The following is a 26,006-nucleotide window of genomic DNA, read 5'->3' on the forward strand; positions in this document are numbered from 1 at the left end:
TCTCGGCATTTCCAGACCAGTGTCCGGTGTGAAGGGGGCCGGGGGGCGTCTACTGCCTGGGCTGCTCAGGCACAGCGTTGGGAGAGCACAGGAGGGAAGGACTCGCTCAGGCGGACTCTCCAGGGCAGGCGCGTTTCCCAGGGATCCTAGTCGGGGCTTTCACATGCACCAGGAGATGTCCCCGGCCTGGCCTGGCCTGGCTGTGCAGCCTGTGCACGCACGCGGCCACGGTGCCAGGCGCAGGGCCAGGTGGAGGATGCCTCCCAGCTTCCTACAGACTTGCGTCTTCTCCTCGCCGACAGTTGGTGGGGGGGCATTCAGGGGTGGCAGGGAGGAGAAAGATGGGGGAGGGGTTAGAAGTGGAATTCCCCGCGAGCGCAGATTTCCTGGGATGGACCAAAGTGCAGCGTAAGGATCTTAGGACAAGCACTGCTGGTTGGGCCCAAATCAGCGCCCCCAGACTTGTGCCAAGAGGTTCCATTTTTCTCCCCACATTCTATCTCCTAATGAGCAATAGAATAGGTAGAACTTGGTATGGCCTCCTTGTGATTTATATCCATCTGACACATAATTTTCACTCTCCGATTATAGGAGGTGGTTATGTTAGTGAGTGAAGGAAATGTTCAGAGGACCCTTACGCTGTGATTTAAGGCCTCTTGGGTGTGTGGAAGACTTTCTGAATACAGAGACTTGGGTACACTTGGTGGGGGGAGATCCCACCCTCCCAAAGCCGCGTGAGGGGCCCTACCTGGCACGACCAGGTAGGTTTGTCTTCCGGGGCCACAGGCTCCTCCTCTTCCTTTGGGTGTTTGCCGTTTCCAGGGACTGAAGCCACGGAAGACCCTGGGGGTCTTCTTACCCTCCCCCACACTTGAGATCTACAGCGCTGAACACAGTTTTCCCACTCCCGAAACGCGCTTCCTTGCACACTTAGAGAACTTTGGCTGTGTGAGCCCATGTTTCTTGAACCAGTGGACAGATACGGGACATTTTTTACTGATTTTGACTGAATTTATACAAAGATTTTCCAAAACGACGTTTAGCGATGGTAATGTGAGTGGCTATTGTTTATTGAGCATTTACTGTGTTTCAGGCAGCTGTGCCAGGCACGGGCATGTCTGCCCCAGGGCTGGAACTGGCTCCGCTTTATAGGTGGGAAGCTTCAAGACTCAGAGGGTGTGAGTTTGAATGAGAATTTATTTAAAAGAGCAAACGTTTTAGCTAAGAACTGAAGTACGAGGCAGGAAAGAGCCAAGGCTCTGCCACTGGTTACTCTGCAGAGTCTGTATTTTGGTTTGTGTTACAATGGCTCTACTACAGCTGAGCTCTTCCAAAGCCACGCTGAGAAGCTGCCAGCTGCCAGCTGCGGGCTCGGGCCTTGTTCTGGACGTTCGGAAGGTCTGATGGCAGGGCTTTCCCGATGTGGTCCACACAGGGCCTGGCGCCTCACCTGTGTGTGGCGCATCTCACCTTGGAGTGACGTGGCCTTTGCTGGTGCCTGTCCCTGAGGTGGACAGGGTGGGCTGTTCTAACTTGCCAGAGTAGGAGGGACACCTGGGGGCCTCCCTCTCCTGCCTGAACTCTTGACAGCTGGAATCTCATTCCAGCTCCGGCCCTTGCCCCTGAGTTAAAACCGTATCATTTTCTAGTGACCTCTGGAGCGTGTGCATCCTTTTATTTCTTCCAACATTAATATTTTTTCCTCTCACGCCTCCCCTTAAACTCCTCGACTTCCCTCATTTCAAAGGCTAAACATTTGTTTCCCTATAGAAAGTGGCGACCCAGGTCCCCGCTCACCGATTTGGCTAGGTCACCCTTCATTGATTTTTCTATTCCCTTCCCCTCTTTGGATTTCTGCACCCCCAAGGGTCAGTTCTTCCCAAATCATAAGACACACCCAGCTTTACCCATGAGAAAGTATTCCACACACTGGCGGTGGCGTGGGTCTGCCCAGCTGAGTTCCAGGGGTGTGTCATTCAGGCTTTTCAAACCCAAATGCTGGCTTTGATTAGCCCTTACCTACTGACAAGGCTGCCTTATGCTTGTGGTACTCAAGTGACCCTCAGGGTCCCTTCCTGGAGGTGAGGGTGCGGCTCCAAGTAGAAGGAGGAGTTCCTTGCTGCCCAGCCTGCAGCGATGACCTGGGCTGCCCCCCGAGGTGGGTGCAAACAGAGGATGGAAGGTTGATGAGAAGCGGGGTTAGGGAGCTGGAAGAGATGCCATTCAAGGTGATGTTCGGCTGAAGCCTCCCTGGCTCCCGTGCCTCCCCTGTGTCCTGCAGGGAGCTGAGGACAAAACTGAGTCAGAACTTGGTGTCCTCTTGAGTGCTTCATGTCGTAGAATACTGGAACGCTCAGCATGCCCGCAACACTCAGCCGAGACTTGGTCGCAGGGCATCTTATCTGTAGAAGAAGCCAAGTATCTCGGAGCCTTCCTTTCATCTGTAAACCTGGATGGTGATCCCTGCCCCACCTGCCTCCAAGGTGTCCCGGGGAAGAGTGGGTGTGAGAGCACCTGTCAACTTCTGGGGCCCCCGGAAGGGGTGGGTGGGGAAGGGGCTTGGTGGGCCCTCTGGTTGGCCAGGGAAGCCTGTGCTCTCTGAGTGAGGGCACAACATTAAAGGCTTTGAGCTGGCCCCGCGCCCTTGCCCTTGACTTGTTCTTTGTCTTCCTAAACCACACAGCCCCTTGGGTAAGGGAACTGCAGCCAACCATTCTCCAGTGTGTCTGAGCACCTGGCAGAAGGAGGTGACACTGTGAATCTGCTCTTTTCTCTCTGTCTCCTCTTTTAAGTTGTTATACACACACACACACACACATGCACGAAGTATGTTTTCTTGCTAATTTGTTTAGCAGTCTGCAAAAGTGAATACCAGCGCAGAGCAGAAAGAAATTCCCCGCACAGTCCCACCACTTGGAAGCGATCTCTGTTGGCATTTTGGTGTAGTTTGTTTTGTGTGTGTGTTATTGCAAGACATTTTTATTTTGGTTTTTTTTTTTTTTATAGTAAAAGTGGAAAGTATCTTGCTCAGATTATTTAACGGTATACCACGCACGCATTCTTGCATCATTCTTCACCCAATTCCTGAGTATCAGACATTAGCAAAACATTAGAAACTATTGATCATGTTTATTTAGAATACGTAATTCAGTAACATGGTAAAAGAAAAATAATCAAGTTCGGTAAAGGATGGATTGTGAATAGACTTCCTTGCCTCCCACCCTGTCCCATCCCCCTGGTTTCCCTCCATGAAGGGTCCCACCGGTCCCAATTCCTTGTGAGACCTTCAGAGTTATTCTCCATATAAACAAACAGAAATGTGTGTGTCCTAACACAAGTGGTAATATAATTTACACTCTTTCCTTTTACCGTTTGATTTTTTTAATGGTACATTTTAATGATTTAAATATTTTATATGAAACCACCAAATAGAATCTCCATGACCAGAGAGATATTAAAAAAAAAAATCTTTTTCTGCTTATTGTAATAATAAAGGTGTATAGTATATACTCAATACATTTGTATTTAATGAATTACTGGAATATTTCTTTTTCCTCATTTCTTGTCCAAATATATACATTTTATTTTACAAAAATGCCATTGTAGTATATTATAGTTCTATAACTTATGTTTTTCCTTAACTGCATGTACTAAGGAACTTCCTGTGTCATTAACTATTTTTCTGCAATGTCATGTGTAATGTTTAAGTGTATGGACATGCTGTGATCTGACTAACTCATCTCCTAATTGGACATTTAGATGGAGCTGCTTATTATTACAAATTGAAGTATAATTTATGCACAGTGTAACGCACAGGTCTTTACTGCGCATAAGTTCAGAGTTCATAGTGAGTGTGGACAGACATATTCACTCACGTAACTGCCACCGTAATCAAGGTAGAGAACGGTGCCCTCAGCCTGTGGAATCTCCTGGTGGCCCTTCTCCTTCTGCCCCTCACCCCACCCTGCTCCTCGCCCCAGGCCATCACTGATCTGCCTTTTGTCTCTGTAGACGAGATTTGTCTTTTCTAGAGCTTCATATAAATGGAATTACACGTGTGGACTCTATTGTGTCTGCCCTTTTTTTTTTTCTTAACGTAATGTGTTTGAGTTTCGTCTATGTTGTTGTATATGTTAGGAGTTTATTTCTTTTTATTGCTGAGTGGTATTCCATTGTGTGATTATACTACAGTGTGTTCATTCATTACCCTCTTTATGGCCTTTCGGGTTGTTCGTAGCAGACGGTTGGATTTTATACAGCGCTCCGGAGGTGATCCTGGTCTTCTGTCTGTGAGTGTGGCCCTGTTTCCTAAACTGAAACTGCCAGTCACAGGGTATGATTCTCAGAACTTTGCATATCACCAGTTAATAAAGTCTCAGGGGGTTGTATGGTTTGCACTTCCACCAGGGTCGTGGGAGAATGCCTGCTTCCCAGCAATGTTGTTAACCCTGGTTATTATCCTTTAGTAGAAATCAGCGTCCTTTAGGTAGGTCAGAATGGAGTCTCTTGGCTATAGAAGGAGCAGAGCCCAGAGTGGGACAAGCACTGGAGGCTGGAGGGAAGGGGTCGGAAACTCTGAGCACTTTCTAGGGCTTGGAGCGTCCCATCTGCAGCAGGAACCAGCCTGAGACCCGTTTCGGGCGCGGTGAGGGCCGTTGCGGTGGCCTTCCACCCTGGCCAGGAAACTCCCTCCCAGCCCCATCACTGCAGTGTGTCCTGCCCCCTACCCGCAAGTGGCAGTTACTTGGGTCCCTTGCAGGTCACTGGAGCATATGGTGCCAGAGCCTGGGCCTTCTTTGTGACAGGGATATCCACAGTGGTACCACCAGCTCCTTAGTCTGGAAACGGTCATCTAGTGATTTGGGTGAATGGGTCGAGGGAGACAGGAGAAGACAGGCCCATCGGCGCAGAAGTGTCAGGAATTGCAGAGACTCAATTATTGAGGGGAAAGGTTGGAAAGAACCTAAATGCCGTCGGAAGGAAATTGGTTCCACTGGGGTGCATCGCTTCACTGAAAAATGGCGGACAACTTTGGACTGAATGACAAATAATTTTTCTGATCGTTGTAAAAAACCCAAGCAATTCAGGGCCCTTCTGACTCTTTGGTGTGAGCCACGGTTCTTTTCTTAACTTTTTATTATAGAAAATTTAAAAGATACACAGACATGGAGAGAATGGTAGAATGCATCCCCGTGCCCCCTCCAACCCGTTTCAGTCCCTGCTGCTTTTGTCCCCAGACAGCAAAAGATTTCACTGACAAATATCCACTCACAAATAAAGGCTCTTGTAATGGAACAACCGTGCTATTGCTGCACCTAACAAAATTAACCGGATTCATTAACACCTCCTGTTGCCTAGTGCATCCTTAGTTTTCCCCAGTCGTCTCAAACATGGCTTTATAGTTGGTTTGTTCAAGTCATGGTCCAGATAAGGCCCATTTTCTTAAACTTCCTCTTAAGTCTTTTATACTCTAATGGTCTCCGTACCTCCCATCCCCTTTGAAAAATTTCTTTTTCATGCCATTGATTTTTGGAGAAACCAGGTCATTTGTCGCGATGAAGCTCCCTTATCCTTGATTTGGCCCGCTGTTTGCTCATGGCATTGTTAAACCTGGGTTCACTGCTAACGAATGGCAAATGGTGTATACACTTCCGTGCTCTTGGGGATTTTAATCTACTTGATCTCCTGCTGTCAGCCCAAACATCACTTCCTCAGGTGCCTTCCTTGAGTCCCAGGCAAGGTCGGGGCAAGGGGCTGCCCTGGGTTATTAGTTTGCAGTCAGCACAGCTTGTAATTATACACATATAAATGCAATTATTTCCTTTTGATTCAGCTCCCCAGGCCCGTGAGGGGCCGGCAGGCGCGGCGTCTCCCCAGGTCTAAGCAGCTGCGGCAGACGACCTCCCGCCCCATCAGTATGTGCCCATCACGGGCACCTTATCGGAGGTCTCTGCCTTACAGCCCACACACTGCCTTCCCGGACTTCACTGTCGAAATAGTCTTGCGTGCAGGGTAGGTGGCCTGGCTGCCAGTAACTCCATCCTTCTGCTAGAGAAACGCCTCCAAGGGCGCAGGGGCTTGGCCAGAGTCCCCTGTTGGGCGGGCGAGCTGGAGCCTCAGAGCTTGGCAGTGTGCTCTCCAGTCTGACTTTCGACAAGCAGTGGAGTTGCAGCCAGCTTTCAAGTCAGTGATGGTGTAACATGAACTTCCCCTTCAAAGGGGCTGACACTCTGAGCAGCTACTGAGGAGGTGAGAAGGTCCATCCTAAGGGGGCGGGGGAGGGGGGAGGGGATGGTGTTAAGGTGTTGACTCTGAGTTGAAATCTCTTGCTGGTCTCCCCTTTGGTGTTCACTTTCTGTTTTGAGGTCATTTCAAACTTACAGAAGAGTTGCCAGCACAGAACACGATTGTGAACATTTTAACACATTTGCCCTACCATTCTCTTTCTCTAGCTTTATATATGTATTTTTCCCTGAAACCAACTTGCAGATGGACCCCCTTGTCCCTTCACACTTCAGGGTTCATTTTGCATGGGTCTTCTTAAGATGAGCCATGAAGTGGTTTCTGGGGGAATTTTTGACAACCCCCTACCAACATCTTCCCAGGTGTCAGGAGGCCTTTTTGGGGGAGGGGGAATTCAGCATTCTGATCAGGAAGGAGGAAGCCTAGCGGGTGCGAGGAGCCTTTGCTGGCCGTGAGTCCGGGCAAGGCTGAGTGCTGGCTTCTTTCCTTGGACCGTCTCTGCAGCTCAGTTGGCAGGAAGCCTCTTTCTCCCGCAGTGATTTGCCGAGTCCCAGGTACATGGGAGGCTCTGCCAGCCAGGACCCTGGGGGGCCTCGGTGTTTGAGATGACTGTCCCCATAAATGGGTGCTTGCTTGACATATATTCCCCTCCATTAATGAAGTCCTCTGACAACCTACTCTAGTAGGTACTATAATAATCACTGTGTTACAGATGGGACATGCTCAAGTTTGGAGAATTAAATCATTTACTAGCCTCACAGGGCGATCTGATAATAAATGAATGGGCCGGTCATGGGGGGTAGTCACATCCCATTGTTCCTATGTACCCAGGTTAACACACCTGCAGGAGCACATAATCTTGTTAACTGTCCTGAAATCCAGTCCCCGCCTTGTGCTTCTCCCACCTCCACGTAATCTTCTTTATGCCTCCTCCTCAATTTCAAGTGCATAAAAGAAGTTGCAAAGCTATTAATCTCTGGGGCATTTGAGATCTCGCTCCCCAGTATATGCCATCAATTTGGCTCAAATAAACGCTTCTAAAAATTCAGATAAATAAATAAATAACATACACAAAGCCATACAGCGAACAGAGGACAAGGTCAGGATTTGAACTCGGGCTCTTAACCACTGTACCAACAATGACTTCCATTTCCCCAGGGAGGTGTGAAAAGCTTGAAAGAGGAGGTGCTGTGTAAGCCAGGTTCAAAGGGTAAGCAGAAGCTTGCTAGGCACAGGGGTGTGGAGGAGGTTCATCTACCAGGGCCCAGGCCAGCTTCTGATGGTCACACACCAGTGACCTTTGAGTGGTACTCCGGTGAGTGGCCAAGGGAGAGAGATGGACCAGGAGCGTTGGCTCTGGGGACGCTCATCTCCCTGGGGGTCTGCTCTTGTCCTCAGGGCACAGGGAGAGCTCTGAGAAGGGTGTGAAGAGGGAGTGCCGGATCCCGGGGGCACGACCTTGGCCTTCGAGGCTGGGTGTTGGCAGTGGTTCAGAGAGCTGACATCTGAACCGGGGCAGGCAGTGGGGAGACTCAACAGTTTCAGGGAAAAGGGTCATAAGGCCTAGCTAACAAAAAGAGTGAAAGATTTCAGGTTTCTCACTAGTGGGAATAGAGTAATTTTCCATTGCTGAGCATGACGGGCCTTTGTCACACCGAACATTGTTCTTAGAAAGCATCTTCTGGCAGTGGCTAGTTTCTGTGTAATCTTTAAAGATTCCCACTGCTGACAAAATGAAGGGAGTTGAAGTTTATTGGGCGCCTACAATATGCCAGGCACTGCTAAATGCTTGATGTATGTTATCTCATTTGATTATTAAAGCAGCTTAAAAAAAATTAAATATCCTGACCAAAGCATTAGTGGTTCCCGAACATCAGAGCACATTCATTCTTGCATTCAATATCTGTTTTGTAGTAGCTGACCAAGCACTGCTAGCCACTGGGGATACAGCGTCATGGGCTGCATAAGGACAATGTCGTCAACGACAGACCCTATGTATAACAGTGGTCCTCTAAAACTACAAAGGCACTGAATTTTGTGTAAGAAATGGAAGAATATGTTGTGGAGGAGGATTTTTTTCTTTCTCTCATGGGAGCTATAACTTGGGGCTTGGCATTAGATTTCCTCTCACTCACAGCACCTCAGTTTTGAGCACGCGGACTCTGCCCCAATCAGTTAGCGACTAACGTTTTTCACATTGAGGAGCCCGCACCCCCAGCACTACGTATTCACAGGGAGCTACATATAGCTCCCCCACATCTAGCCTGATGGTCTTCGGAGCACATTGCTGTGAATTCTGTGTTGAGGACCTAAGGTCCTGTAGTAGGACTCGGGTCCACAGGAGCCTCCTTAACAATTATTCGGTGCCACTGCCACTCTATTCACAGCTTTCTGTGCGGGTGTGGAGCCAGCACGTCCCTGGGCTTTGGAAATGTTTCCCATTGTAATGATGTAAAGCATTGATAAGTTTTATTTCTTCCATCAGTTCAACGCCAGAGAGAGCCCTTTGTGCCGGATAGGGTCAGTGGAACCAAAAACAAATTTCCAAAGACAAAATATTGAGTTCTCAGTTCTACCCCGCCTCCATGTGAAACACCTTCTTTTTCACGATTACCGCAAAGGTCCTCAACCTGACCACTGCTCCAGCACACAGCAGCCAAACACTACCTTGCCCTGACAGTTCTCTGAGCCCCTGCAGCTCTCCATCTTGATTTCTTATTCCTACCGATCCTCAGACCACCTTTCACTCCCGCCTGACAGTAACTGTTGCGACCTGTGCCTCACCCAGCCAGCTTCTCCTCGAGTTCCGATCAATTCCTGATCAATCCAGCCCATGCCGCTATTCATGGAGCCGCATTGCCAGCCTCTGTGTCCTACTTCCGACCCTGTTGGCAGAAGGGGGAGGGGGGGGGCTTGTGGGACAGTGTTTGTAAAGTCTGCACTAGTGTCCCGTAACGCCCTGGGCCTTCACACTCCTCACCGCTCGCTCACCACCTCACCCAGAGCGACTTCCAGCCCTGCAAGCTCCATGCACGTTAAGCGCCATTTTTTATATTTTAGGCTATATTTTTTCTGCACCTTTTCTCTATTGAGACATCTTCAGGTCCACAAACACTTACCACTGTGTCCCAGTTGCCTACAGGATTCAGCGCAGTAACATGCCGTGCAGACTTGTAACCTGGGAGCAGTCGGCTGTACCTGTAGTCTGGGTGTGCAGTAGCCTGTGCCATCTAGGTTTGTGTAGGCGCACTCTGCGGGGTTCACACAATGACAAAATAGCCTAAAGTAGCATTTCTCAGAACATATCTCATCGCTAAATGGTTCGTAACTATAAATGATGACAAAACAGCTCTCAGCCTTCATGGAAAGTACAGGCAAGCCTGAGGCATGTAAAGCACAGACAGGTGCCCAGCTCCGCACCCAGGTCTGACCGAGTAAATCAGGAAATGAGGGGTGTCATAGGTTCCTCAGACTGCCTCGAACTGGGTTGCGTAAAACAACCCAAGTTGATTCTGTCATAGTTCCGGAGGCTAGAAGTTCAAAGTCAGGGCTGTTCTCCCTTCAGAGGCTCTGAGGATGGTCCTTTCTTGCCGCTTCCAGCATCTGGTGGTTGCTGGCCACCCTTGGCGTTCCTTGGCTTGTAGCTGCATCCCTCCATTCTCTGCCGCCTCCTCACGTGACCTTGTCCCTGTGTCTGTCTTTGCCTGGTCTGTTTTCTCTATGCCTGTGTCTCTGTTTCCTCTTTTTATAGGGACACCAGTCATTGGGTTAGGGCCCATTCTAATCCGTTAGGTCCTCATTTAAACTTGATTGTATATGTAAAGTTCCTATTTCCAAATGAGGGGACATTCTGAGATTCTGGACAGACATGAGGGGTTTTTTTTCCCCTGGTGGTGGTTGGGGGGCATTGTCCAATTCAGTACAAAGGGAAGCTTCCATGTTTTCAGTGAATTCCCATTAAATTCCAGTGCCTGTGGTCAACCAACCGCAGTTGCAGGAACCCTGGACCACAGACCAGTAGGGGAACCGAGTCCCAGCTGAAACGACGGGGGCAGGGGTTGGGGTGGAGGTTACTTTACTGGCATGCTTGGGGCTGCATGTTAGCGTCAAGGAGAATCCATCAGAAGGAATCTGGAAATTAGGGATGGGAGTCGGACGTGTGGAATAAAGGGCTCTTGAGGCCACAGGAGGACCCAGGAGGAAAGGTCCAAGGGTTGGGCCTGTTCTAGAGAAAAGGTGACCCATGCCCCCGGGTAATGGAGGGAGAGTGAGGGGCACCCCCCGGCCGAGAAGGTGTGCGGGAGGTGGTCTTATTAGGAAGTTGGTGAAGTGGAGAACTTGAGTGAGTGTGGTCATAAAAAGGCTACGAGTGTCGTCTGAGGAGGTGCTGGGAGGGCTGTGGCGTAGGTGGGTAGGGGGGACCACCAGGAGGTGGGCAGACATGCCTTTGGCCACAATTGGATGCCCGGCAGTGGCTCTGGCTCCTGGGAAGGAGGCGGTGTGTCTGGAGTTCGGGGGGCGGGTGGGAGTTGTGCTCGGTGGCTGGGGTGGTCTTTCTCTCTACTAAAAGAAAGCTCCAGGCTGGATGTCAGCAGAAGGGGATGTCACTGACATTTCGGCTTAATGTGCCACGGGCCACCCTTTTGGGAGTGTTGAAATAGGGTTCCGTAGAGATGTTTGTTCTTTACTGAAAATGCCTCCCTGGGTTTGTGGAGCAATGGCGCAGAGGGGAAGCAGGGTGATCCCCCAGCCTCGCAGGGCGTCGCTGGGTTGTACTCCTGGAGCCTCTGAAGAACCAGCTTACCCCCACCCCTTTCTTTTTCCCCTTTGAATTTGCAAGTCTTCACTTCCTGTTGGTCACCTCGGTTACCCGTTACCCGGTTACCAGCGGGGTTTCTTCACGTCTTGCATCTTTGTTCTTAGGCAGACTCAACCCCTGGAGCTGTTTCCCAAGCAGCTGGCCCAGGGCCTGGAGGCCCGGGCTCCCTGGGGAGGTGGCCATGGGCAGCAGCAAGGATGAGCGTGGCCCTGGTGGACGTGCAGGGGAGGAGACCAGGGTGGTTTCCTCCCAGTGGCCGTGGTGGGAGAGCGGCTCTGTTCTGCGTTGCACCCTGAGCTGTTTAGGAAGCAGTTGTCACACTCCAAGCAGCGTCACAGCCCAGGCCTGGCCAGCTCCCCCGATGTCCAAGTCTAGGATTTGCCAGCAGCTGCAACACAACCTTGGTCATTGCACTTCTTCACCTCGGTTTCCTGGGTACGAGCGGTGCCGCTGCCTGGGCCCTCCTCAGGGGGGCGGATGGCAGGGTGGAGAGCCTCCGTTGAGTCACAACGGTCAGGGTTGGCGTCAGGGTTGGCAGTCCTGTGAGGGGAGGGAGCAGGGGTGTATGTGTGCAGAGGAACAAGACTGGAAGGGCGTATTCTGACACGTGCATACTCCAAGTTTACGGCTGCTGGTGGGATGGCTGGTGATTTTAGTGTGCTTTGTACTCAGCTGTATTTTCTAAAATTTCTATAGTGATCAGATATTTTATGATTGGTTCAACATCACATCATTTGGGAAGGAAAACACAAACCTAAACTATCAGATGGAGGCCCCAAAACATAGTGCTAAGAGCACAGAGTGAAACCCAGATTCCGATCCATCACCTACTAACGGGGTGCCCTTAAGCAGGGTGCGTAGCCTCTCTGAGCCATCCTTGCCTGGGATACCGGGGTACTGATAATCCCCACCTTGTGGGCCTGCTGGAGGGTGAGAAGACAAAATACGTGGGACGCAGTGTCTGGCCAGTTTTTATATATATACACACAAACCATTTATATACTTTCAAATTATACATATATATAAAATAGAAGATTGTATAAAACTTTTCATCACAATGAGCAATTTCAAATACTCATGAAGACCAGAGGGGAGGTACAGGAAGCTTGGGATGCTGAATTCCCGGGGAAACAGAAAGCTGAGTCCTTGCCTTGGGCCTTGGGGTGGCATGTGGCTCAGGCGACCCAATAGCATCAGATGATTACTAAGGGGGAAGCAGGTCAATGCTTACAGAGAATTGGAAGCTTCCAAAATTATAAATATGTATATATATGTGTGTGTGCGTATACATATATATGAGTGTATATACACATAGACGTCTATGTGTATATTGTGCCTAGACATCTACATGTATATACATATATATGTGCGTTTGTGTATATATATATATAAAATTCATGGGGGGGAAACCCAAAAAAACCCCTGAATTTATTTATAAAAAATCATGTACTTACTCTTACATTCTTACATGTTTAAACTTCAGTCACCTCCAAAGTTCTCTCCATTTGATGCAATACTCACATTGAGACTTCTTTCCCACTGCTCAAAACAGTTTCTGAACTCACTGATTTTGATGCCTTTTAGTGCTTCTGCCGTTTTTTGTTTCACGTTTTCCACATCAGCAAAACATTTCCCTTTGAGGACTTTTTTCATCTGGGGAAACAAAACAATGTTGCTTGGAGTGAGAACTGGTGAAGAAGGGGGTCATGCTGGTTTCTGGTCAAAACCGGCTGAACGCTCAGTGCAGCGTGGGCAGGTGCGCTCGTAAATCACCCATCATGAAATGGGCAAATGCATTGAAAAAAGTCTTCAAAAAAATTCACGGAAGCTGAACCAACACAGCCTCTCACAACAGCGCCAGCTGGTCCACCGACAGAGTTGGGTTCCTAGAGCGCTTGCCTAGCGGGGGTAGGGGAGCGACGCCTGTATTACAAGGGGCCTGCCCTACGAGAGATAAGTCCATTTTGGGGGGGTCCACCCCTCATATATGTATATCTATTATACGTGAGAGATAGAGCGGGGGTTTAGGGGGAGGTAACCATGGGGCCAGTCCCTGGAGCCCTGAGGCAGGGCCCCTGACGCTTCACTGCGGGGGCTCCACCAGCTGCCACGCGCAACCTCTGTGCCTCTCCGAGGCTCCTCCTACCACAGCTGCATGGAAATTCCTACCAGGGCAGTTAGTTCTACAAGTGGAAGCTGTGGTTTTTAATCTCAGCAAGCTTTTCAGTAAGTCTCTCAGTTTTAGAATTATCAAATTATTAGGCATCGAGCCAGGGATTTTTGCCAGAGTTTCGCCGTGCAGATGTGCTGGGGCTCCGTTTTCCCCAACACACCAGGGCCCAGCCGCCAGCACCCTAAAGCGCCACTTCCCAGAACAAGCGCTCTGGACTGTGGTTACTCTGTCCCCCCAAAAAGGGGGAGAGGTGGTGGTCACCACCTGAGGATAAATAAATTTAACCTAGAGTTTCCCAAAACAATGTAAGTTGTTCCTGAACAAATGTTTCAGGTCCTCTAAGGGACTAATACATGATTCCATTTAGGAAGGAGCAACGTAGTACGCAGTGTTTCCCAAACCAAGGGTCCACGGAACCCTTTTCTTTAGGGAGTGTTTCTTGGGACTGGGACACCATGACACATATTGGAAAACATTGCCTTTTAAACAACAGAGTATAGGATACATAAATGATCATTCTTGAAGCTCCAATCTTCTTAACACTGGCCTGCTTCCTCCTGAGTACCCCTCTGTTGCTTTTGGGTCAACTGAGGCCCATGGCCACCCCAAGACAAGGACAGAGCGTTCTCTTCCCCCTGGAATTCAACATCCCACGCTCCTTGTACCTCCCTCCTGGTCTTCATTATGCTCAATAGTTTTATTCAACCTAAGATTAGGAACAAATCTTTTTTTCTTATCATTTGAAGTATTTGCCATTCCCCAAATTTGGAGGTTTTGGTAATCGCTGAGCATCTCTTTTTTTGTCAGGTATTGGGGTCACAGAGCTGAACAAGATGGACCCTGTCCCTCCCTTGTGATCGTTATTGTCCCGGGATGAAGAATAGTAAAGGGGATGGGCGGATGGATGGAAGGAAAGTCCTAGACGCTTGGGGAGTATGTGACAGGGACGTGACCAGGAAACACTCTTTGCAGAAGCGACTTTCAGGCTGAGAGCTGAAGGGAGAGTGAGTTAACCGTGAGGCAGTTAGAAAATGACACAGTGCAGGACACCAGCAGTTAAAATGAAGACCTCCCTCCCTCCCCTAGTATGAGAAGCCAGGGGTGACTGGCTGGCCTTTTGCAGTGCATGTGACCTTTAAAGTCCCCTGAGGTTAGCCTCAAAAAGCCAGCAGAGCCTGTGTGTGAAGAGCACACTCTGTACTTTTTTCCCTCATCTGTCCTACGGCACTGACAGACAGGGGTCCCTACCCAGCAGTGCTAGCTGTGGGCGCGGGGTCCTTTTAACTGCACCTGGGCTGGCCTGGCCTGTACTCTGTGCACATGGGAGCCCAGCACTGGTGTGGAGCATTTGCCAGCTCTGCCAAGGTCAGCAGGGCAGCAGCCTCCAGAAGCCCCGCCCCCTCTGTCTGTAGCTTGGTTTGGGGTTTCACGTGGGTCATTATTCACTTGTCCTTGGCCTTTCTCAGAATGCTGGTCCTCGCAGATCATCCTCTTTCTACCCTGGAACTCCCAGGAAAAGATCTTGGGCACATGGTTTCTGAAGGCCTCTAGCCTTTCGTGGCCCCCACTACATTCCTCTCTCCCAGAATGGCTCCACTGGTCTCGGGAGTGCCAGTGTTTCTCTTTTAAGGGGGCAGTTCCCCCACCCTGCTGGTTACCCCAGGGGAGGATGTGGGGCTAGGTGAGGGGCACCTGGGGCGAGGGGGCAGAGCAGGCCACAAGCAGAGGGAGGATCCTCCACTTGGCGTTGACTCAGGCTGCACCTGTGTTCATCATGCAAAACACTCCATTCAATGGATATTCAGTAGCCCCGACTGTGAGCCCAGTACCTGGGTACAGCCAGGACCAGGAGAGTCGAGAAGTGGCCCCCTTTCTCATGGACGTCACATCCTGGGGGAGCGGGGAGGACAGTTATAAATAAGCAGACACTTCCATCAATAGTAACTGCTGATGGTGGCACCATGTGGGGTGCTGATCAGCAGCCTGAACAGGGACCCGGAGGCAGAGAAACGGCCCATGTGTCCAGAATGCGGGTTATAGCACAGCCTGTCAGTGAAACACCAGGCAGCCGTTGAAAACACTAAAGGGGACGTGGGACCCCCTCGTAGACTACGATCCCGTCTGGTAAACATTTGCGCAGAGAAACACCTGAGGAATCCACATAAAACTTAATAGTACATCTCCCTCCGTGAGGGATTCTAAGTGATACTTGTTATTCGTTGCTACTTTTGAAAATCTGCCAGTGAACACATACTTTATATTTGTAAAAAGAAAAAGACTTCTTCTGGGCGGGACCTTGGTGGGGCTTTGCATCTTGTGAAGATGACGTGGGATATTTAGCCCAGCGCTGGCATGGAGATGTTAGTATTAAAGGCTTAATTTTGCCAAAGTGTTGATGTGAGGTTGAAAGGAACCTCAGGGATACGTTTTGAATGGGGCCTTAATACAAAGAGTATCAAGTCCCTCTCACTCCATGTTTTTCTTTCCAACTGGAAACACAGTCATTGAAAGAGTCAACTAGTGTACAGCGAGTGTTTTTTCAAAATCCAGACAGTGGTTAAAAGCACGAAAGTAAAAGTCACATGAGGCCCCCGCCCTCCGAGATAATAACTGCTGTTAACATTCCAGTGCATATCTCATGAATTGTTTTCTGGCCCGCTGTTATTATTTTTAAAAATAAAGAACTCCTGAGATAACAAAAGCAGATTTTTAGAAGACGGATTTTTTCTGCCCAGGAACTCCGTCAGGGTCACCTGTCCCTGTGCCTCGCCTGGTCATCTGCTGGTGTCTAGAAATACCTGTGAGACTCAGGTGCTGCAAGGCCAGCCGCCTGAGAGGGAGAGGCCAGGAAGCCTCTGCCTGCGTCACCACCCCTCTTCATCTGTGCCGTCCCCGCAGCCTCTCTGCTGGCCACCCTGAAGCTGTCCCCGGCCCTGCTGAGAGGAAGGTCACCCTGCCTGGCCGGGTTCCCGGCCCCCTTTCCCCCCGCTGGCTGCTGCCAGTCTGCCTGCCAAGTGCCTGCCTAATCCACGAGAGCGCAGGCCTCCCCGCACAGGCCGCTCTTTTGTTTCTGGAATCCAGGCTGCGCAGCAGAGGGGCAGCTTCACGTGCCCTGTTGCCCTGGCCTTCAAGCTGACTCAGGTCAAGAGTGCTTTGAGGGGAACGCGGATCCTTAGAGCAAAGCCCTTGTAATGAATGCCTTTCCCGCTAATTGGGTTAGGGAAGTAATCAGCTGGATTCTCCAACTAAATAGGGCCGGCAGGCTGGCGTCCCACATTGTTGTTCATTTGCCAAAGAATCGCCCTTCTCTGAGTGCAGCGGGGAAGAAGCTGAGGCTCCCGCTCCTAATTCCCTTTGACTCGGAGCTCTGCGGAGGGGCGGGGCGGGGCTCCTTGCCGGCAGAGGTCCGCAGGCCCAGCCGTAAACCCTCCCTCGTTCTGCTGGACAAAAGAAGGGAGTCCTGAGAGCCCGAGGGGCTAAAAGCTCGGCTCCTCTGAGGTCTGATGGCCCAGCTGGAGGGCAAGGCCACGAATGCTTGCTGAGTGCCACCAGGCACTTTACAGTTATGGTAGCATGACCCCCGTTTTCCAGATGAGGACACTGGGATTCAGAAATCACGGGCCCAAGGTTAGTAAATAGTGCAGTTGAGATGCTACCCCAGAACTGCCTGACTCGACAGAGTCTGCCAAGCTGCTCCCCAGTCTGCGGGGGGAGGGGTGTATTTGTTCTCTTAGTGGACTTAGGTTTTTAAGCAGCTTTAGGTTCACGGCAGCAGAAGGTATACAGAGTTCCTTTATACCCTGCCCCCACACCTACAAAGCCCGCCCTGTTGTCAACATCCGCCACCCAAGTGGTACCTTTGTTACAGTCGATGGACCTACGTTGACACATCATTGTCCCTCAAAATCCATTGTTTATAGTAGGGTTTGCTCTTGGTGGTGTACATTCTATGGGCCTGGACAAATGTGTAATGACAGGTGTCCATCGTTACAGTTTTGTCCTGAGAAGTTTCACTCCCTCAAAACCCTCTGTGCTCTGCCCATTCATCCCTCCCTCGCCCCCAGCCCCAGCAACCACTGATCTCTTTACTGTCTCCATAGTTCTGCCTTTGCTAGAATGTCTTATAATTGGAATCATGTAGTATGTAACCTCTTCAGATTGGCTTTCTTTTTTTTTTTTCACTTAGTCGTGTGCATTTCAGCTTCCTTTATGCCCGTCTGTGGCCGTCGTTTTTTCCCCTCATGTCAGTATTTTCTTGAGCACCTGCCTCTGTGCAGGGCACATCCCGGGCACTGCGAGGGTGGCGTAGGCCCTGTGGGCATGGCCCTTGCTTTCTGGAACTAGGGTTTAGCCAGGAGAGACACATATGTAAGTAAATAACTGACCATGGGGAACAGCATGCTAAAGGAGGGGACTAGGGGGCCTGATTTGGAATGGTGAGGGGTTGAGAAAGCCTTTCTTAGGAAGTTCATTTAACCCAGTACCTGAGGGACGAGCCAAAATGGGGGTGAAGAGCATCACCACCAGCCATGTGGCTCTCAGAACCCTGCTTCCCCTTGAGAGGAGCCTTGTCCGGGAAGCCCTACATGCTAACGCCTGCTTGACATGCATCGGTGCCCATTCCAGAGGTCCGTCACTTTCTCTTTCGTGCACCCATCACTTCCCGTGAGAATCTGCTCAAGCCAGTGGACGTATTCCCAGGGACGATACAGAGGGAAGACCTAGTGTGTTGCTTTGAGCTCTGTGCTCCCCGTTGGCACAAAGGAAAGACCAGAAAGAGTTAAGCTTGGCCGAGTCGAGCAGGGAGGGAAGTCAGGATGTTGCCTATCTGACTTGTGTTTTGGGGCTTTGAACTGCCTTGATGAGGGCAGTGCAGCCGGAGCCAAGGTTCGCTGGGCTGATTTCCAGTAGCTGCGCCTACAGAACCCAGGAATCTGTGCGGTTGCTTCCTGGCGAGAGCCTGAAAGCCCTAGGGTTTAGAGGAAATTCGTAAGTAGCCTGCGCGCTCGTGGGCCCTGCTGCAGGGTGGGGAGGTGGACTCGCTGCTAGAGGGGCAGTATGTGCCCTTTTGTAACTGGCTTTTTTTACTTCGCATCATGCGTTTAAGGTTCATCCATGTTGTAACATATCAGTACTTCATTCATTTTTATGGCTTAATAATACTCCATTGTACAGATATGCTATATGTTGTTCATCCATTCGTCATTTGATGGGCATTTGGGTTGTTTCCATTTTGGTGTTATTCTGGAAGTGCTACTGTGAGCATTTGTATCCGTGGTTTTGTGTGGCCACATGTTTCCATTTCTCGTGGGTGCGCAGCAAGGATCGGAGTTGCTGGGTCATGGGTGCGTCTGCATTTCCCATCCTGAGGAACCGATGGACGGTTGCCCGCGGCGGCCGCACCGTTTTGCTTTCCCGCAGGCTGTATGAGGGCACCAATTTGCTCGCATCCTCACTGAGACGTAGTTTCTGTTTTGTATTTCTAACAGCCATCCTAATGGGTGTGAGGTGGTATCACAGTGCAAAAATGATTTGCATTTTCCTAATGATTAGTGATATTGAGCATCTTTTCATGCGCTTATTGGCCATTTCTGCATATTTGGAAAAATATCTGTACAGTCCTTTGCCCACATTAAGTTGGATTTTTTTATCTTTTTATTGTTGAATTGTAAGAATTCTTTAGATATTCTGACTCCACTCTCTTAGTGATACATGATTTACAAACATCTCCCATTTTGTGGGTTGTCTTTTCACCTTCTCATTGGTGTCTTGGAAGCATGAAATATTTTAGTTTTGAAGTCCAACTTAGCTGTTTTTGTCTTTTGTTGTTTCTGCTTTAGGTGTCATAGTGAAGAACTCATTGCCTGAAGTCATAAAGTTTTGCTTCTGCTTTCTTCTCAGAGTTTTAGAGTTTTAATCTTATATTTAGTTCTGTGTCTGTTGTATTCCACATTGTATCCTCAGTGCCTAGAGTATTAGCTGATGTACAGAAGGTGCTGGAAACTTACCTAGTGAAGTGAATGAATTACTGTCTCTTGAATGAAGGGGTAAGTGACTGAGTGAATGAGCAGACATCTCCTAGTCCCAGAGCTATTGCTCATCCCCCGATGAACCTGCCAACTTCTCCTTTCCTGTTTTTATTCATTTTTACATCTCTTTGCTTTCCCTATTTGACAAAATGTTGTTAAGACATTTCCTAAATAAATCGTGCCTGGTCTACTTTGCTGAAATTGTAAATATGATAGCTATTATGTAAGAGAAATTTTTCTATCATAAAAATCTTGGTTGGCTTGATATTTTGTTGGTTGGTCTTGTGTTAGATGAGTAAATTCCGATAACATGGCAGTGTACAAATTACAAAGTAGAAGTCGCCTCCTCAGGAGGACATATCAGTGTTCCGGAGTTCTTTGTACTATTATTTTAACAACTTGTTCATGTTGAATTTTCGTTAAGTTGTCTCTCATAGTCCCGGGCACAGAGGACATGAAGCCGTGGGCCCTGAGCGGTTACTGTGTGCTGGGTGCTCTCTGTTCATTTCTCATTTCCTCCTCAGCCGCTGAGGAGGAAGCAAAGGTGAAGGCAGGAGACCAGGGGGCACAGCTCGGTTGAGTAGCAGAACCCGAATTTGGATGCGGGTCTCCTGCATTCTCCTACGGCCTGTGCGTCTCAGGTAGCCAGCCTCTCCCTGGGAAGGGAGCCAATTATCTCCCTCACCGGCCCTTACCATCGTGAAGGTCCCCGACACTTTCCGAGTCTGTGCGGGGTGAAGGTGGATGGGATGGGGTCCAGGCGTTTCTGGGATGGTAGGTTTGTCATCCTGGGTCTCAAAGAAAAGCAAACAGGGTATCGAGGGAATCGGTGCCCATAACCAGCTAGCAGGCGGGCTCCCACCTCCCGCTTGCTGGGGCATCCGAGGCTCTCGGGAGGCAGCCCTGACCCTCCCCCCTCCTTCTGCCCTGCCTGTTCCAGGAACTGAAGCTGCCTGCCTTCCGAGCCCACTCACCACTCCTGAAGAGCCGCCGGTTCTTTGTGGACATCTTGACCCTGCTGAGCAGCCACTGCCAGCTGTGCCCCGCGGCCCGGCACCTGGCTGTCTACCTGCTGGACCACTTCCTGGATCGCTATAACATCACCACCTCCAAGCAGCTGTACGCCGCGGCGGTCTCCTGCCTCCTGCTCGCAAGTACGTGGAACCCCCTTCCTCCCCTGGGCTGCCTCCTCCTCGAGCCTGGGTGCTCCCCAATCTTTGTGCATTTCCGTGGTCGGCGCACGTCCTCTGTGCTCATCCTTCGCTGAGTGGCAGCTAATATTATTAATAATAACCATCAACATTTTCTTTAGCATCTCTAATGTACCAGGCTAAGTGGTAAGAATTTTAGCCTCTTGATCTTAGGGAATCCACACAGTGACCCCGAAGACAGACACTTTTAGTATCCCATTCTACCAAAGCACAGAGAGGTTAAGACACTTGCCTTGAGGCACCCAGGGATTATACAGCAGACAAGATCTGAGCCCAGAAGCGCAGTGTGAGAACCTGTGCTCTTAACCCCACATCACCTGTTTCCTGGTACTGAATGTGCTGGGAGGGGAACCTTAGCACCGACTTGTCAGAGGAGTTTAGAAATGTGCCTGCTTGATCGGGCCCACGCTGGACCTATTATGCAGTCAGCAGACCTGGGCATTTGCATCTTCAAAGCGGCCTCACTAAAACGCAGTAGAGCTTTGAGCATCGGTCTGCCTTGGTAGAGGTTGCTGTAGGAATATGCTGCTGCTTGGCTCATCTGCTTGAAACACGAGTCTGCCACGCCACTGTGCCTGTTAAAATCGCCTCCTGGTTGGCCAACATTCTTAGGATAAACACCCACTGTCAAGGTCCTGCCTCCCTGACCTCAGGCCTTTCTCCTCTGCACTCTCTGGGTTCCAATCAAGCCTCTCCTGGCACAGGACTTTGCACATGCTGTTCCCTCGGCCTGGAGAGCTTCCTGTTGCCTCCCCTGGGTAAGTGTCACTCATGCTGGCACCCCTGAGAGAGCCTTTGCCCCCTGCCCTCAGCAGGTAAAGCCTCGCGGCGCCGTGCACATTTATTAATTTATTTGTTTATTACCTTCACCCGAGGACGTGCTCATTGATTTTTGGAGAGAGAGGAAAGGAGGGAGAAAGAGAGGAGAGGAACATCAGCGCAAGAGAGAAACATCGATTGGTTGTCTCTCGTACACGCCCTGACCAAAAATCGAACCTGTAACCTAGGCATGTGCCCTGGCTGGGAATTGAACCCGCGACCTTTTGGTTTACAGGAGGACGCTTCAACCAACTGAGCCACACTAGCTAGGGTGGCGTCATGTACTTTTAATTAACGCCCACTTCCCCACTAAACAGCTGTGTTTCAGGGAGGAAAAGGAGCCTGGCAGATAGGAAGACCTCAAAAAGATATTTCTAGGGTAAATGAAATGAGTGGAGCGAGGGTCTCTGTGGGCCTGGACCTCCACAGTTCTCCGGTTGCCCTCACTGCAGAGGAGCGGGGTGCCCTGAGGTGGCCCTGACTTCATGACATTTCCTTGACATCCAGCACTTCTTAAAATTCAATGAGATTTTACAGTCTCTACCACAATATGTTACTGTCCTATTTTACTATATGGGTGCCCCCCGCCCCCGCCGGAGCCCTGCTGATGCCGCGAGGAGACGGTGCCCGTTTCCTCTGTGGCTTTGTCTGCTCCTGGCACACGGCCACGAACTCCCACAGGCACGATCGCCCAGTTCCAGGAGCTTTAGACTCTTCAAAATTCTGCCTTGTTTTCTACCCTGGCACCTTCCACCTGCTGTTATTTATAATCCCTTTGGCTGCTTTGGCTTCGCAGCCTCCCGGTTTGTGATTTTTCTCTACCTTGAGCCAGCTGGATTCCCCGTGTGACACAGAGGAGCCAGCCTGGCCGAGTCCACCCTGTTTACTACTTCAAAGCAACACGCAGCTCTCTTTGGTCTTGGGAAGAGCTGTGGGGCTTGCAAGACATCCCCGTGAGCGAGGGCAGAGCGGGCATCGCATTTCAGGCGGCCCAGGGGGGGCCCGCTGTGGCCTTTGGCCTGCTGCTGTCTGTGATCTGTGGGCTGCATCGGGGCCCGCTGGGGGCAAGGGACTTAGATTTCCATGGGGCCACGCAGGCTCCCCCCCAGCCTCTGTCTGGGGAGCCGGGATGTGAGGCGCACACTGGAGACTCCTTTGTGCTGCTGGGGCTGTGGCTGAGGGAGGCGGCCCCGCAGACAGAGAGGCAGACGCCCCCACCCACATGTCTGAGGGCAGCAGCCAGCCTCGGGCAGCAGGGCCGGAGTTTTCAGGACACCTGCCATATGCTCAGAGGCCCAAGGAAAGAAAAGTTTCCATGACAGCCTGAAATCCTATTCATGCCTCCCTCCCCCCTCCCCAGACGACTGTCAGCTACTAAGGGGGTCACCTTGCCTCAGGACTTTGAAGTTCTGCTAATCCTATACCCAATAATTCCCAGATAGATAAGAAGAGACACGGTTCTTCTTGCCCCACCTGTCAGCGCTTAGGTTTTGAGAGCTGCTTGCAGATAAGGGCCTTTGCACAGATGGAGCCTCTTTGCCTGTATTCAGGCCTTTCTGTCCCCATAGCCAGGACCCGGATCTCCAGGCCTACAGCAGCAGGTGGGAAAAGAAACAGCTTATAGGTTGTTCCGTGGGGGACCAGTGGCAAAGCCCCCCCATTGTCCCCTGTGACCGAGTTAATTGGGTTTCCTACTTCACACAAGACAGACAAAAAAATAGTCTAGCTCTAAATACGCTATGAATTGAGGAGACCCCCTCTCTTTTCATCATTCCTCTCACACAGCACCCCTACCCCAGCTGTCCTTTTGTTGTGGTTTCATTAAAAGGACAATTTGAAAATATGGAAACCCGATAACTTTCAGGTGAGTTGGCTTTGAGGCAAGCTGACTGGGGCAGGGCGACGTCCGTATCAGTCATTCTGGCGACAGCAGCTGCGTTGCTTCCTGGTCCTTTTCTGCATACCCAGCCCTGTGCCAGTCCCGGTACCCACACATCCCGTGGGATCCCGCAAGCGGCCTCCCTGGCCCTGCCGTCATCTGCTCAGTCTGTAGGTTCAGAGAGCGAATGACTTGCCCGAGGTCACAGGTCAGAGTTTTATTTTCACTATTTTTTTAAATCTATTTTCCTGATTCTGCTATTACAGGTTTCCCATTTTTTTCTCCCCTCCATTCCCTTCCGCCCTGCACCCCCCGTCCCACCTGCATCCCCCCGCCTTAGTCTATGTCCATGGGTCGTACATGGAAGTTCTTTGACTTGTCCATTTGCTGTGCTATTCTTAACTTCCCCCTGTCTATTTCGTACCTACCATTTATGCTTCTTATTCCCTGTACCTTTTCCCTGTCCTCCCCCCTCCCCGTCCCCTCTGATCTCCATTTCTGTGATCCTGTTTCTGTTCTAGTTGTTTGCTTAGCTTGTTTATGTTGTTGGGGTTTTTTAGGTTCAGTTGTTGATAGTTTTGAGTTGGTTGTCATTTTACTGTTCATAGGTTTGATCTTTTTCTTAGATAAGTCCCTTTAATGTTTCATATAGTAAGGGCTTGGTGATGATGAACTTCTTTAGCTTTACCTTCTCTGGGAAGCACTTTTATCTGCCTTTCCATTCTAAGTGATAGCTTTGCTGGAGAGAGTGATCTTGGGGGTAGGTCCTTGCCTTTCAGGACTTTAAGGACTTCTTTCCAGCCCATTCTTGCCTGCAAGGTTTTGTGATTTGTTTGTTTGTTTGTTTGTTTTTTGAGAAATCAGCTGAGAGTTTTATGGGCGGGCACTCCTTTGTCGGTAACTGTCTCCGTTTCTCTTCCTGCTTTGAAGATCCACTCCTTATCTTTAATCTTGGGTAATGGAATGATGGTGTGCCTTGGTGTGGGCTTCCTTGGGTGTTTTTACTATTTGTAATTAAGGTAAAATTCATACCACAACATAAAATTCCCCATTTTAACCATTTTAAAGTGTACAGTTCTGTGGCTTTCAGTCCAGTCACCCTGTTTGCAGCTGTCACCTCTGTCCAGCTACAGAACACGTTCATCATCCCAAAAGGAACCCTCATACTCCTAAGCAGTCACTTCTCATTCCTGCCCACCCCCCGCCCCTGGCAGCCACTAACCCGTTTTCTGCGCATACAGATTTTCCTCTTCTGGATTATTTCATATAAAAGGAATTATAAAGTATGTGGCCATTTGTGTCTGGCTTCTTTGACTTGATGTTTTCAAGGTTATCAGTACTGTAGCACATACCAGTGCTTCATTCCTTGTTACGACTGAATATTTTATGGATGTACCACCTTTGTTTATTCATTTGTCTACTGATAGACATTTAAGTCATTTTCACCTTTGGGCTTTGGACATTTAGGTGCCAGTTTTATTTGAACACTTGTTTTCACTTCTTTTAGGTATAACCCTAACTGGAAGTGCTGGTCAAATGGTAATTCTGTGTTGAACTTTTAGCGTAAACTTGGAGTTTTCCTTTTGCCTGGTTGTTGCTGTTCAGAGATGACTGGGTGTTGCATCCTTAGCCCAGGGCACGGAGCGACAAGAGAAAGGAGAGAGGGTGGGAGAAAGCCAGAGGGCGAGAGTCAGGACCACTGGCCTTTTTGCTAGGGTAGCATGGCTTTAAAAGGAAGACCTTATTGTCTCTGGCTGGATAGCTCAGTTAGAGCATCATCTTGATACCCTAAGGTTGTAGATCCACTCCCTGATCAGGGCACATGCAACCATCAACCAATGAATGCTGAAATAAGTAGAACAACAAACCAATGTTTCTTTCTCTTTAAAATGAATAAACATGTCTTTGGGTGAGGATTAAAAGTTTTTTTAAAGAAATATTAGATACAGCCCTGGCTGGTGTGGCTCAGTAGGCTGAGCGCCAGCCTGCGAACCAAAGGGTCGTCAGTTCAATTCCCAGTCAGGGCGCGTGCCTGGGTTGTGGACCAGGCCCCCAGTGGGAGGCACACGAGAGGCAACTACACATTGATGTTTCTCTCCCTCTCTTCCTCCCTCCCTTTCCTTCTGTCTAAATATAAATAAGTAAAATCTTTTTTAAAAAAGAAGTATTAGATACATTTTTATTGTAAGAAATCCAAAAGATAAAGAACTACCTAGTGTAAAAACTTAGTTCTCTCCTGAACCATAGTCCCATTCCCACAGTTAGATGTATATTCTTACATCAGATATATTTATGTTTCATAATTGGGAAAATCTATTTTCATTAATGAGGTGGGGAAGGGGAATGAATCATAGAAATTGCCCAATAAACAGACTTGTCAGATTCTCTTCCTTCCTCCCTTCTCATTCTTTTTTTTCTCTCCATCTATTGCCCAACCCAGTCTCCAGAGAGAACTTTTGGGAGCAGCTGGTTCTTGTATCTTCTTCCAACATCGATCTAGTATACTTTCTAGAAATGTTCTGGTCATATACACACACACAGTCGATCCTCATGATTTGGAGATTGCGTACCTGCGAACCAACCTACTCACTGAAATTTATTTTTAACCCCCAAATCAGTACTCACAGAACTTCTGTGGTCTTTCATGCACATGTGCAGCTCAGCAAAACAATGTGAGTCCTGCATATGTGTGCCCAGCTGGGATGGAACGGAGCAGTGCCCTGCCTTCTTGTCTCAGCTCTCTTACTTCAAACAAGTCCTTTCCTCAGTACTTAGTGCCATGTTGTCTCATTTTTCTGCTTTTAGGTAATTTTGCTGTTTAAAAGCTGTCCAT

At 49.5% G+C, this 26,006-nt stretch overlaps 1 protein-coding gene across 1 annotated transcript in view; it reads left to right on the forward strand.

Annotated features, from left to right (window-relative positions):
* CCNJL (cyclin J like) overlaps positions 1-26,006 on the forward strand; it is a 47,032-nt gene that overhangs the window by 4,914 nt on the left and 16,112 nt on the right. The window contains exon 4 of the mRNA XM_054567888.1: positions 20,205-20,418. Coding sequence (XP_054423863.1) covers positions 20,205-20,418 — 214 coding nt within the window. The remainder of the gene's footprint in view (positions 1-20,204; positions 20,419-26,006) is intronic.

The sequence above is a fragment of the Pteronotus mesoamericanus genome, unplaced genomic scaffold (genome assembly GCF_021234165.1).
Source record: "Pteronotus mesoamericanus isolate MK-2021 breed Mesoamerican mustached bat unplaced genomic scaffold, CSHL_Meso_final contig_2, whole genome shotgun sequence".
NCBI lineage: Eukaryota > Metazoa > Chordata > Mammalia > Chiroptera > Mormoopidae > Pteronotus > Pteronotus mesoamericanus.